This window comes from Cygnus olor, chromosome 1 (assembly GCF_009769625.2).
Source record: "Cygnus olor isolate bCygOlo1 chromosome 1, bCygOlo1.pri.v2, whole genome shotgun sequence".
Taxonomy (NCBI): domain Eukaryota; kingdom Metazoa; phylum Chordata; class Aves; order Anseriformes; family Anatidae; genus Cygnus; species Cygnus olor.
Window position 1 is genome coordinate 120,623,656 of NC_049169.1, and position 14,815 is coordinate 120,638,470.

At 40.5% G+C, this 14,815-nt stretch overlaps 1 protein-coding gene across 1 annotated transcript; it reads left to right on the plus strand.

Annotated features, from left to right (window-relative positions):
• Positions 1–2,299: 2,299 nt before the first annotated feature.
• On the plus strand, positions 2,300–14,179 carry LOC121073902. Its single transcript, XM_040565483.1, has 3 exons — positions 2,300–2,915; positions 12,849–12,924; positions 13,985–14,179. Exons 1-3 carry the CDS (start codon positions 2,356–2,358, stop codon positions 14,177–14,179), a joined length of 831 nt encoding a protein of 276 aa, XP_040421417.1. The 5' UTR covers positions 2,300–2,355.
• The last annotated feature ends 636 nt before the right edge of the window (positions 14,180–14,815 follow it).

A 14,815-nucleotide genomic window follows, 5' to 3' on the forward strand; every position in this document is an offset into this window, starting at 1 on the left:
CGCAGGCTCCTCCTCTCCTAAATGATAGATTGTCATTTTAAATTCTCTTTAAATTCAGTGACAGATATAAAGTGGAGCTACAGCCTGCTTTACTGACATGATTAGAGAGGCAGACTACACACATGGATTCCTACAGATGCAACTTCACGTGTATGGAGCTTAAGGCATTATCTCCTGTGGCGGTTTTACCCAGCTGGGCAGCTGAACTCCACCACAACCGATATCTCACTCCCCCTCCTCAAAGGGAAAGAAGAGAAAATATGATCAAAAGGGCTCAAGGGTTGAGATAAGGACAGGGAGATCGCTCAACAATTATTGTGACGGGCAAAACAGACTCAGAATAGGGAGATCGGAGAAATTTATTACTTATTACTAACAAGCTAGAGAAGTGAGAAACAAAGAAAAATTAAAATCACCTTCCCCCCATCCACCCTCTTCCACCTCCCCCTGAGCATTGCAGGGAAATGGGGGCTGCGGTCAGGCCCTAACTCTTCGTCTCTGCCGCTCCTTCACGGTCACTCTCTGCCCCTGCTCCACGCGGGGTCCCTCCCACAGATGCCGTCCTTCCCGAACTGAGCCTGCGGGGGCTGCCCACAGGCAGCAGCTCTCCAAGAACTGCTCCCACATGGCTCCATACCACGGGGTCCATCCATCCCCCAGGAGCAAACTGCTCCAGCACGGGTCCCCCACAGGTGGGCGGCAGCTCCCCCCAGACCCCCTGCTCCTACGTGGGCTCCTCTCCACGGGCTGCAGCTCCGGCCCGGAGCCTGCTCCTGCGGGGGCTCTCCATGGGCCGCAGCTTCCTCCAGGTCACATCCACCTGCTCCACTGGGGGCTCTTCCACAGGCTGCATCGTGGAGATCTGCTCCGCTGTGGGACCCATGGGCTGCAGGGGGACAGCCTGCTCCACCAGGGGCTTCTCCACAGGCAACAGGGGAACTTCCTCTCCCAAGCCTGGAACACCTCTTCCCCCTCTTTCTTCACTGACCTTGGGGTCTGCAAGGCTGTTTCTCACTCTTCACTCTCCCAGCTGTTGTTGTGAAACATTTATTTTTTTAAAATTATTATTATTATTTTTCCCCCTTTCTTAAATATGCTCTCACAGAGGAGCAAACATTGCTTATTGGCTCAGCTCTGGCCAGCAGCGGGTCCCTATGGAGCCAGCTGGAGCTGGCCCTTATCTAACATGGGGCAGCTGCTGGACTCTTCTCACAGAAGCCACCCTATGTAGCTCCCCACTACCAAAACCTTGCCATGTAAACCCAATACACTCCTGCCTTGTTTTTTTTTTTTTTTTTTTTTTTTTCCTGTGCACAGCATGATTGGCTGTAGAGGAGTGGGATCCTATCCTTTATTGGTTGTGGGGAGAATCTTCATCCTTTATTGGATGTGGGGGGAGCATAGTGCAAGAGGTGAGGAAAAGTCTGAGGTACCTAATGCCTTCTTTGCCAAAGTCTTTAGCAGTAAGACCAGTTGTTTTCTGGGTACTCAGTCCCCTGAGCTGGTAGATAGGGGCAGGGAGCAGAATGAAGCCCTCAAAATCCACAAGGAAATGGTTAGTGACCTGTTAAACCACTTAGACACACACAAGTCTATGGAGTCAGATGAGATCCATCCACGGGTACTGAGGGAGCTGGTGGAAATGCTCACCAAGCCACTTCCCATAATTTATCAGCAGTCCTGGTTATCAGAGGAGGTCCCAGTAGACTGGCAACTGGCAAATGTGATGCCCATCTACAAGAAAGGCTGAAAGGAGGATCCAGGAAACTGCAGGCCTGTCAGTCTGACCTCTGTGCTGGGGAAGCTCATGGAGCAGATTATCTTCGGTGTCATCATGCAGCATTTACAGGACAACCAGGTGATCAGGCCCAGTCAGCATGGGTTTATGAAAGACAGGTCCTGCTTTTTGAACCTGATCTCCTTCTACGGCAAGGTAGTGGATGAAGGATGCAAAATGAATGCTTAGTGGATGAAGGAAAGAGTCTGGATGTGGTCTACCTAGACCCCAGTAAGACTTTTTACACCATTTCCCACAGCATTCTCTTGAAGAAGCTGGCTGCTCAATGCCTGGATATGTGTATGCTTTGTTGGATTAAAAACCGGCTGAGTGGCCAGGCCCAAAGAGTTGTGGTGAATGGAGTCTAGCTGGAGGCCGCTCACTAGTGGTGTCCCCCAGGGCTCAGTACTGGGACCAGTTCTCTTCAATATCTTTATCAATGATCTGGACCAGGGGATCGAGTACACCCTCAGTAAATTTGCAGACAACACCAAGTTAGGTGTGAGTGTTGATCTGCTCAAGGGTAGGAGGGCTCTGTGGAGGGATCTGGATAGGCCGGACTGATAGGCCAGATCGACATGCCGAGGGCAACTGTAGGAAGTTCAACCGTGTCCTGCACTTGCAGCTCAACAAGCCCATGCAGCGCTACATGCTGGGGGAAGAGTGGCTGGAAGCTGCCTGGCAAAAAGGGACCTGGGGGTATTGCTCAACAGCAAGCTGAACATGAACCAGCAGTGTGCTCAGGTGGCCAAGAAGGCCAGCAACATCCTGGCTTGTATCGAAAATCGTGTGACCAACAGGACTGGGAAGTGATTGTCCCTCTGTACTTGGCCCAGGTGCAGCTGCACCTTGAATACCATGTTCTGTTTTGGGCCCCTCACTACAAGAAGGACATTGAGGTGCCGGAGCATGTCCAAAGAATGGCAATGAAGATGCTGAAGGGTCTAGAGAATGAGTCTTATGAGGAGTGGCTGAGGGAAATGGGGTTGTTTAGCTTGGAGAAAAGAAGGCTCAAGAGACACCTTATTGTACTTTACAATTACCTTAGGGGAGGTTATAATGAGGTGGGGATTGGGCTCTTCTCTCAAGCACCAAGTGGTAAGACAAGGGGAGATGGCCTCAACTTGCACCAAGGGAGGTTAAGGTTGGATATTAGGAGAAATTTCTTTACTGAAAGGGTTTGGCAGCATTGGAATAGGCTGCCCAGGGAAGTGGTTGAGCCACCATCCCTCAAGGTCTTCAAGAAATGTGTAGATGTAGAACTTAGTAACATGGTTTAGAGGTAGATTTTAGTACTAGGTTAAAAGTTGGACTAGATGATCTTAGAGGTCTTTTTCAATGTGAATGATTCTATGATTCTGTGATCCCTGGTGACCCCATCTGATTAGATGCAGATGGCATGTGAGCACAAGGCACCAGTGGTCAATCACAGTCACCTATATTCCCAGCAGTGAATGTTTGGGCAGTATAGACCTCAGTGCCTATACAAGAAAACACCTGCTATTTGTCAAATCAACACACTGGGATACTGTAGATGAGTGTGTGGTCCTTATTTCTGCATGACCTACAGTTTCGGTTCAACCTTATTTGTGAATGATTATTAGAAAGCAATAGCTGAAAACAATCTGTTATCCTGCTTCATTATATTTGGTCCTCTGGGACAGACAGGGCAAGAAGCCTATATCTATCATCCAGCATGCGGTACCCAACAAATTCCTGATTCTCGTGCTGCTCTGATCTCCAACACAGGACTGTCCTGTTTCTTGCTGTATATTTCACTCATGCCTCCTGCGGAGCCAAGAACAGGAGCTTCTTCTAGCAGAGATGCTTGGGTAAGAGCTGTTTTTTATACCAGTGGTGGGAGAGGATCAGTTTGGCTCTGGTCTCAGATGAAAATATTTTTCTTTCTACACCCTAATGTCACTGCATATCAGACTCCAGGCAGATTGGTTCGCAAGTGTGTTCAGAAAACTGTTCTGGCAAAATAGTGCTGTTAAAAAAGGGCATCCATTTGCCATTTTTCTGTCCTTTCTGGACTGTGTTGTCAGTGAAGCATTTATACAGCAGATAAGTCTGACCAGCCCTAACAATTGCAGGGACCCACTGCTTTATCCCAGTCTGTTGTTCTCCCTTTCAAATATTTTAGAGAACAATTGAATCTCTCTTGAAGAGTAGCTATTGCTTATTTTGATCTTGTCTCCTCTGCCATAAATTGCCAAGTATCTTTTCATTCTTCCTCTCAGGTCATGTCACAGAAGCAGATGCTTCTACAGAAGGAGGTGAGAAAAAGTGTGAATTGTAAGCCAGTCCATAGAATTACATGTGTCTCTGTATGCATAGAGACTTCTGTGAAGAGGAGGCTTTGCCTGACCTCCACTGCAGTCCTCAGCAGAGAAGCTGGCCTAAGAGATCTGGAAAGTCAGAACGAGAAGCTGGCAGAAAAAAAGTAGTGTGTAAAAAGTAGAGGGTATTACTAAAGATTCTTTGTCAATGCAAGTGTAATCATTGATCTGGGATAATTGTCTTTCTGGGTAGATGGCTTAGTTACCTTTTTTTTTTTTTTTTCCCCCTCCTGAATTGCCAGTCCCAACATGCAAACAATTGTATTGTGGAACTTTGATTTGCTTAGAGCAAAAAGTTGCTCTGTCATTGCTCTGTCAAGACTGTTAATTTGGAGGACTTTGGAGGACAGGTCTCCAGCTAAAAAATGTCTCAGTTGTGTACCTCTTACTGAACCCTTGGCTTAAGACCCAGGTGGTCAAGGCCTGGTTCTTCCTGACCTGATTTCAGAAGACTTTAAAGATGCAGGAAAGTGGTTTGGGTGGCTGAAATGTCAGTGCAAAGCCCTGGGGAAGAGAAGCTTTTTCTCTGATAAAGAATAAAAGAGATGTATAATACTGGTCTAAAATAAAGGTTGTGGACATCTGTTTGGCATGAAGTTCATGGAAATTTTTAACACTTGTCCTGTTTCCTGACTTGGCCCGTGGGCAATGGCTTTCCTCTTAAAATCAACCTATTTTCCCTGTGAGCACACTGAAATCTTTGTTTTCTTTGCTTCTGGTTGTATCTTTGAGTGTTGGTCAGTTTTGTCAAGTCTGGGCTCTAAGGCACGTCCCAAGGTGAAGATGGTGTCCTTACCATCTTCTTAAGTAGATGCTGTCCTTACCATCTTCTTCCTTGTGTAACATAAGAGGAAGTGACAGGGTATGTTTTCTCCTGCATAGACATGTAGCTATGCAGGAGGCACTATTTCTCTCTGAGTTGGTGGCAGAGTGGGTGTATTTGACTCAAAAGTGGGTAACTGCAAAGCCTTCTCAGGCAAACAGTACTGATGGGATAAGTGTCAAGGTAGTGTGTGTCTGATGCATAAAACTAAGGCACTCAAGAAATAATGATTTGTGGGGTGGATCTATACAAGGATATCCAATCTGTTGTATTATCATAAAAATGTGCTTTAAAAAAGTTTTGATATATTTGATTGAAGGTGATTTGCGCTGGAAGAGCAAGCTGAAAGTCAGTGAATTCTGTAAAAAGACAGTGAGCCAATGAACTGCTTCCTGACTGTTTTGTTTCCTTTTTGGTTCAGGGAAGCAGATCATTTGCATTCTTTGAAATAAGGAGCATTCAATGAAAGAAAAATGTCATCACTATCTTCTTTTTACAGCAAAAACTGGAAGTCCTGAAAATTCACTAACCATTTGGGTCAAAGGGGAAACACTATGGAAGACAGTAATAGTGATCTTTAATGAGGAGTCAGTCATCAATGCAGTTAATAACCAGCTTTTTGAAGGGTTAGCATCATTGGAATTTTCTCCTAACAAGCCTGTCATTGACTGCTGGCACAAATTAATCTCTTAAATCCTGTTTAGAAGTGATCTATGGCCTTCTGCACCATGTTAGGAAGTTAAAGCTCAGCTCGATGGATTTGGCCTTGGCATTTACTTCTTTTAATCAGCCCTATACCCATCAGGGAAAAGAAAATTGTGCGGGTATGTGTATTTAAAATACTGATGGCACAGAAAGACACAAAGAGGTTGTAAGTCTCAAAAGTCTTCATTATTCATCTTTGTGTCTTAGTAGAGTTCTTGACCACCTGTAGTTCTAATTAAGTTGGACAACAAGATTTTTATTCCTGATGTGTTATGTGGTTGTTTGTCCATGCATGCATGTTCTCAGATTGGTAAATCAATGCTGCATGTTCTCAGATTGGTAAATCAATCAATAAATAAATACATTCTGTAGTCATGTACTAAAAGATTAAATTATGAACTCTGCTGTATTACAAAAACATTGTGAGACTAATGCTTCAACAATGTCTTTATTGAAAAGGTGAAATGATAGACACTTTATTATACCAGCTGGGCTGGCGTAAGGATTTGTGTCTATAAGATTAGCATCAGAAAGGAAGGCTTCTACTGCAAGATCAGCAATTTAGTTAAATCTGGGGGGAAGCAAATGTTTGGTTTAGGCTTTCCATGAATTGGACATGATGAGCTTTAAAGTTTCCAAAGCAGAAAGTTGATTATGAAAACAATCCTTAGTTCATAGACCTTGATCATCAGAACAAACATTTTGAATAGGACTGCTACTTTTGCTTAACATACTTTACCCCACTAAAACCCAAATGAAAGTATAATTGGTAAATGATTAGTATGCTGAATTACATCTATTTTTTTCAGTATTTAAGTCTTTGGAATCTTTGAAACAAACAGCCATTACACTGTACTAAAAACATTTTTTTAAAAGCACCTATTGGGGCCAACTATTATGGTATTTGATCTGTTTAAGATAAATCGTACTCTTGGATGAGCTATGGAAAACTAGATTGCAAAAGATGTAGGTCACATACAATACTAATGTCTTAATCAAAAGACAATGGTCATACTACCATAGCAAAGAAGAAGAAATCAATCAAGGACTTGGGAAGTAGATTGAGCATTGTCAAATCAGATTAAATGCTCCTAAACCATGGCAAGAATAATATTTCCTGTGGGGACTGACCACAGTGATGCTAAATGGGGCCAGGATTAATCATATGCTTTTGCATCATACTAGTAATGATAGGCAAGTACAGAGTTTTCATCATTTATGTTTGTCTTGAATAAGCAGCTGAAAGTTAAGATGACTGAAGGCCATTCAAGTCAATTAAATCTAGAGGAATGAGTTGGAAAGCTTTCAGAAATTCTCTCATGAGATTCTAGCTTTGCTAGGCCTAGTCTTATGAAAAATGCTTTTAAGAACATTATTTCGTATTACTTTTGGTCCTATCTGGAAAGTATACATAGGGAAAGAAATGCACAGATCTACCAGAAACCCATTTCATGTTCTAAAGATCTTGAATATTCATGTAATATACCACTTTTTAAATTGTTACTTATAGGAAGGGTAGATGTGAGCTCTGAGAAGTGACTTGGCTTGGCTTATGGCTGGCTACAATAGCAACTTCTGGTTAACCATTTCATTGCATAAGCTATAGAAGCATCCCTCACACTGCCTTAGAGTGTTAGTTGCAAAATGTGTGTTAGTAACTTTCATTTCCATATTTTTTGACTTCAGTCAAAATAATTCTTTGTAATATAGTCCTTGTAATAATTCTCTGTGGAGGAGGATTGAATTTTAGGTGGCTCAATGGTACTGCTGGCTTACAATAAAAAAATCACTTCTGGACTCAGAGTAAAGTGAATATTATAAAGGTCATTTTTTATTTCACTTTCACAACTTTTGCTTATCCAGTACTTCTGCTCACCACATATTAATCCAGTGGATTGATATGTGACACAAGGAGTGTCAGGGAAGGCAGTGTTGCCTAATACTCAGTTTAGTAAATGGGATCCAAGTGCCTGGAGTTCTGCACCTGGCTGTACTGAGGACTCAACATCTCAGCAAAAGATCTCGCTGCTCTGTAACACTTTCTCTGTCTACCTTATATAAATTGAAAATCCTAAGACCGCTACATTACAGTTTTTAGTTGAATAGGAATGTCTTCTAAGCTTAAAAGTAAAAAGGAAGCATTAGCAAAAAAAAAAAAAAAAAAAAAAAAAAACATAAAGTCAGTTCTGGGTAGCAGCAGCAGCTCATGAAATAAGTGCCATACAGTTTCTGACCAGACCATCAGTAATTAAGACAGTTTGAACATCTGCTGAGAAGAAAATGGATCTACTAAACAATGAATAGGAGATAAATTGACAATGGTGGGGCCTAAGTCACTTCCTATAGGGAATCTGTGGGACTCAAAATTGTTGATCAGACAGCTGAAAAAGTTTTTTGGTTAGTTAGAAGACAAAAACAAACAAACAAACAAAAAACCAAAAAGGCACTTCTCTCATAGAAAAAGGGTTATTTTGTTATAGTTTCATAGAAAGCCCTCCAGTACAATCACATGCTGGTTTTGTACAAAATAATCTTCTCAGATTCTCAGATCTACACAATATATGTCTACTTATACTACGTGTAAACAACTTCTCAATAATAATAGTTATTATCTGAACATAGGAAGATCATGATATCAGAACAGAGAGTTTCCTTGGAGAACTGCAAATGTAAACAGACTTTTGCATTCAACAGTAATGAAGTCTCACCCTAAGATGTCCAAAAGGGTTAATAACTGTATAATTTCATATTTCATAAATTTATTATATATAAATATATATTATTTTTATATATTTCCCTCCCTCTTTTACATTCCTTCTTTCTCTTATTTTTCCTTTCTTTGTCTCTCTCTCTCCCCCCCTCCCCCCCCCTTTTTTTTTTCCTAATAGTTCAGGGGTAATTCCTCTTCTAATTTTCCCTTACTAGAATTTCACAATAGAGTTTTCATGCTCTAAATTTTGGGAATCACTTTGAATATGTTTTCCCTAGAGGGATCTTAATGGTGTCAGTAACAATATTAGCCTATCACAACATTTGTGTTTTGCAATATAATCTGTGTCCAGCAATAGTATGCATTCTTCATTTCATTTGCGATCGTAAAATCCTGAACTGATGTGGATCTTATGTTGTATCTATTTGTCATGTAGTCCTTGACCAAAAAATGGAAAAAAAATAGACAAAATATGTTTTTGCCCACCTGAGGGAGAAACAATGATTAGCAAAAAACAAACTATCAAATGTGAAACATGGGTAAGGACCATTTAATGCTAAAGTTGGCTAAAGTGTAGTAGCATAAAAATAGAACTGTAGGGAGATTAATGAAAGAATGCTCAAAGGACTCTTGCTGACATAAGGGGCTTCTAGCTTCCTACTTCTATGAACTGAAAAGGGAGGGACTGATTTGGATTTTGCTTCTATATGAAAAAAAAATTGTTTAAATGTGTTTTTTTGTTGTTGTTGGTTTGGAAGTGAATCTTGGAGATGAGAAAATCAGAAATACATCAAGAAAAATATAGGAGAGAAGAAGTGCTAGAAGATGAGGAGGTAAAGTGAGATGTGTGTGATGTAAGTCATTGCATGTACAGTTTGACACGTTATTTTTTAGTTCTAACATTTTAACTACAAGGTTGCAGGAATGTTTACTGGATTCCTTCAGAGGAAGTCAAACTCTAATCTGAATGGTACAGCCATCTTTTTCAAGACACAGGAAACCTGATTTCTAGTTTATTTTATTTTGTTTTGTACTGGATGCTGCAGACAACTTGTGTGGCATATATTATGATTTAATGATGCTCTAAAATTGCAGAGCAGCCAGTGAAATCCTTAGCTTGCCACCATAACCAAGAATAAACAGCAAGGCAAATCAACAAAAAAGTACTAATTATGTTAGGTAGTACAGAATTCTAATAGTTCAGAAGGCTGGGTAAATGCATTTAAAATTATACCTCTCAAGTAGGAGTTGGTTTTGGAAAAAAAATAAATAAAAATAAAACAACAACCACCCCCCCAAAAAAAACAGTAACATCTTCCCATCTTCTATCACAACAAATGGTTATGGTTTTGATTTTTAACTGTTGTCTTTGAATATACACGTAATTGTTAGTTACCTTTTGTGGAGTCATGCTGCAGACAGTTTTCAGATTCTGTTTTTTAAGACTAGTATCTGTGTTAATGGAGCCAATGCTCTAGAAATAAAGCACAGACATACAGACATATCCCACATTTCCAGTTTATTAAATGTGACTAGTTATTATATTAATATATGATATGTTTTCCTTTTTTTTTTTTTTTTTTTTTTTTTTTTTTTTTTTTTTTTTTTTAATGTGGCTTTCTGCCTTCATGATTCAGTCTGATCTCTTGCAGGATTTAAAGCATAGAATAGATACTGCCCTTAACATCTCCATTGAAGTGGAGTTGGGAGTAGGAAAGGGTGCAGGTGTGGAGGTATTATTGGACCAAACAAGACAGCAGGGGTGAACAGGTACATGGAAGATAGCACAGAGCAGGGCAAAATGTGTTTGCAAGATACAGTGCTATTACCTGTGCCTAATAATCTTAATATTGTTTGTTACTGCATGAATCTAGAATGCTAATACTTGAATGATAACTATAGATTTCTCACCATTAATCAGAGAGTAAATAGTAGTTCTCCTAAATTTCTTTTGAAACCAGCTAATTCTATTGCTTTCAGTTTAGCTACTTCATGTTGACACAGGGCGAGTTCAGAGAACCGTGATTCAAAGCTCTGAATTATGTGCCTGGAAATAAAAATATTACTAGGAATCATATTAAAAAGGGATTTAAAATATAGACTTTTATGTTAGAATCTATTACCATTCCCATTCCCACAGGAAAATGCAAATGCATGTAGCAAGTGCATTGCAAATATTGTGTACAAGTACATTAAAAATAAGCTATTATGAGATGAAGAAAATAATTGAAACTATGTCAATAAGTTTTGCATAAGTAAGTGATAATTTGCCCAATTTTAATTCAACAAGGATTTCAGCAGAAGTAGAAAGTGTTGCCTTTGAAAAAAGAAAGATGTATTAGGTTCAAAGGACCTGCAACATGAATGGAAGGGGTTAAATTTCACTTCATTTGATAAGGTAGTACGTTACAAAATTTAGGTGGATTTTCCTGTTTCTTGCAGACAAAAGGAAGGTGAAAATTTGTTATGAAGAACCAGGAAGATAAGCTGAAGAATGAAGAAGGAATGCCAAAAACAGACAAGACTAAAGAGAGATAATGAATTTATTTTTATGTTATTTTCTTTCTTAGTAAAGGCATGCTAAATAATGTGGACTGTGCAGGTCTGATGCATTTGTTCAGACATATTTACAGTCAAATATATATATATAGGGGATATTGTATATGTATGAAGATTAATGAAAGCAAAAACTAAAATTATTTAGATTTTACAGAAGAAAATGTGTTATCGAGTTCCCAAAAAAAGAAATCTTGAGCAGGAGAGAGAGGAGACAAAGTTACTATAATATTGACATACCAGCTTTCAAAAGGAACTGAGAAGCAGTCTGTTTGCCAACACAAAGATCAGTAGAAACAGCAGAGAGATCCAAGAGATATTAAAATAAAATAAATAAAATAAAAATAAATAAAATTTTCTAACATGTATTTATCACAATAAAGTGACTGAGAAACATTACTACAGATTTACTTGACAGACTTAACATTCCCCAAATATGACATTAGTGAGGCTAAGACCCTGGAGGAATTGTTTACATGCACTTAAATAGAAAAGACTGTTCAGAGCTCAAGAGCTTGTCCAAAGCCAGGAGGCTTTATGATAGTGGCTTAAGACTCTTAAAGAGGAGATACTTCTTGTTCTGGAAAGAATATTCACAGATACCAATAAACAGGGAGCATTTGTCCCTACTGGAAAAAATGGACTGCTGTAAGTCTTGAAGTGCCTGGTCATTTTGTCTATGGAGACACTTAAGTTGGAGTAAGAGAAGCTTACTGAGTGATGCTAAGGAACTTTGTGCATTTAGGCAGTATACCTCAGCAGCTTTGATGTTTATTGAGTAAGATTTAAAACAAAACTTTTTTTTTTTTTTTTTTTTTTTTCCCCCAGAATCACAGAATCGTCTAGGTTGGAAGAGATCTCCAAGATCATCTAGTCCAACCTCTGTCCTAACACTAACAAGACCTCCACTAAACCATATCACTAAGGGCTACATCTAAATGTCTCTTAAAGACCTCCAGGGATGGTGACTCAACCACTTCCCTGGGCAGCCCATTCCAATGCCTAACAACCCTTTCAGTAAAGAAGTTCCTCCTAATATCCAACCTAAACCTCCCCTGGCACAACTTTAGCCCATTCCCCCTTGTCCTGTCACCAGGCACGTGGGAGAATAGACGAACCCCCACCTCGCTACAGCCTCCTTTAAGGTACCTGTAGAGAGCGATAAGGTCACCCCTGAGCCTCCTCTTCTCCAGGCTGAACAAGCCCAGCTCCCTCAACCGCTCCTCGTAAGACTTGTTCTCCAGACCCCTCACCAGCTTCGTTGCCCTTCTCTGGACTCTCTCGAGCACCTCCATGTCCTTCTTGTAGCGAGGGGCCCAAAACTAAACACAGTACTCGAAGTGCGGCCTCACCAGAGCCGAGTACAGGGGGACAATCACCTCCCCAGACCTGCTGGCCACACTGCTTCTTATACAAGCCAGGATGCTGTTGGCCTTCTTGGCCACCTGAGCACACTGCTGGCTCATATTCAGCTGCCTATCAACCAGTATTCCCAGGTCCTTCTCGGCCAGGCAGCTTTCCAACCAGGCAGCTTTCCAACCATTTTTTAAATATGATTTCAAAAGTCAAACCAATAGTTGAAGATGAGCCAGCAGGCAGGTATGTAAATGACAGTTTATAACTAACAATGAAATCTGCATGGTTTATCTGACCAAAAGAACAAGTGAAGTTTCTTCTGTCTCTTGATTTAAATTTTGCTGTATAAGCAATTTTTTATAAGGGCAACAAATCTGGTGTAAGGTCGAGAGAATGAGTCTCATGAGGAGTGGCTGAGGGAAATGGGGTTGTTTAGCTTGGAGAAAAGAAGGCTCAAGAGACACCTTATTGTACTTTACAATTACCTTAGAGGAGGTTATAGCGAGGTGCTCTTGGACTCTTCTCCCAAGCACCGAGTGGTAAGACAAGGGGAAATAGCCTCAGCTTGCACCAAGGGAGGTTAAGGTTGGATATTAGGAGAAATTTCTTTACTGAAAGGGTTTGGCAGCATTGGAATAGGCTGCCCAGGGAAGTGGTTGAGTCACCATCCCTCAAGGTCTTCAAGAAATGTGTAGATGTAGAACTTAGTAACATGGTTTAGAGGTAGATTTTAGTACTAGGTTAAAAGTTGGACTAGATGATCTTAGAGGTCTTTTTCAATGTGAATGATTCTATAATTCCAATTCTTTTATTAACTGTGTAATTCTGATACTGGCCTCCAGTGTAAAAGGTAAAAGGCACATGGACTGTGATTTCAGTGCACTTTTGCACCATGGTAACCCTACAGAATTCAGAAAAAAAAAGTTTAGCTGAGTTAGTTACTATGTTTCTATGCTTGTTAATAAAGTAGCAATGCAGATATTAATGAATGGACAATTGACGGCCGACTAAATTTGAAGCACAAAGAACTTTTATGGACAAAAAAAAAATTAAAAAATGAAAACTTGCTAGTAAGGCTTTTATTTCTGGAATTCTTGCATTGGTTTTAAGGATAACACATTATAAGTTTTTTTTTGCAGCCATATAGACTACAGGCTACAGCCAGGAAACAGGTGGTCATATGCATGAACTAATCCTTTTATCCTTTCATTCAGGTCCCTTCTCATGTCATTCAGTACAGGCACAGCTAAGATCCATAGAATTTCATTATAAATCTCACATTTAATTTCCTTTTGAGCCAGTTACAAAAACACAAAAAATATTTTTCAAACTTATATCAAGAAACTAAAGTTTCAGAGCATCTTGTCAAATGTGAGACTGTTGATAAGTGAAAGTGAAAATTCTGAAGAATTTTTTTTTTGTGGTCCTGACAAAAAAGGAGCATACTCTCACCATAACACTCCAGATCTTACCAAAGCAATGAACAACATTATTAAAAGAATTACCTTAATGTGTTTTATTGAGCTTTCCTCAAATCTGTTCTCTGAGATAAGACTGCAGACATTTCTCGTGTATATAGTGAAGTTCCTCCCTGTGGAATACAGTATGTGTGTGCCATATGCTCACAGGAGTCATATGACTGCACTGAGTCATGCACTTGGACTTGGACTCAACCTGTCTTACTTCTGGACTCAACTTGTCTTACTTCTGGACAGCTGGGAGCAAAACAAGTACAAACTTGTCTGCAAAAGCCTGTGCAGACAAATCATCTACTCAGCATTGGTGAGGTCACACCTGGAGTATTATGTCCTGTTCTGAGCTACCCAATGCAAGAGAAACATGGACATACTGGAAAGGGTCCAACACGGGCCCACAAAGATGATGAAGGGACTGGAGCATCACTCCCATAAGGGAAGGCTAAGAGCACTGGACCTTCTCTGACATTCTTATATCTTTCTTATTCTGTGGTGCCCAAAAATAGAGTCAGTACTCGAGGTAAGGCTGCACCAGCACAGAGCAGAGTGGAACAATCCCTTCCCTCGACCATCTAATAATGCCTGATGCACCTCAGGATACAGTTAGCCCTCCTTGCTGCCAAGGCACACTGCTGGCTCATGTTCACGTGTAAATATCTGAAAGGAGGGTGCAAAGAAGATGGAGGCAGGCTCTTTTCTGTGGTATCCAGTACCAGGACAAGAGGCAGTGGGCACAGACTGAAACACAAGAGGTTCCATCTGAGGATCAGGATGCACTTCTTTACTGTGAGGATGATGGAGCACTGGCACAGGCTGCCCAGAGAGGTTGTGAAGTCTCCCTCCTTGGAGGTCTTCAAAAGCTGCCTGAACATGTTACTGGGCAACCTGTGCTGGGTGGTCCTGCTTGGGTGTGGGGTTGGAGCAGGTGACTTCCAGCAGTCCTTTCCAACCTCAGCCATTCTGAGATTTTGTGATTTAAAGTCTCTTATTAAAAATGAGTAAATCTATCTATGAATTTCACAGAGATGCTTCAATATTCTGAGATCTTTGTTTAAACTGAGACAGTAGTTG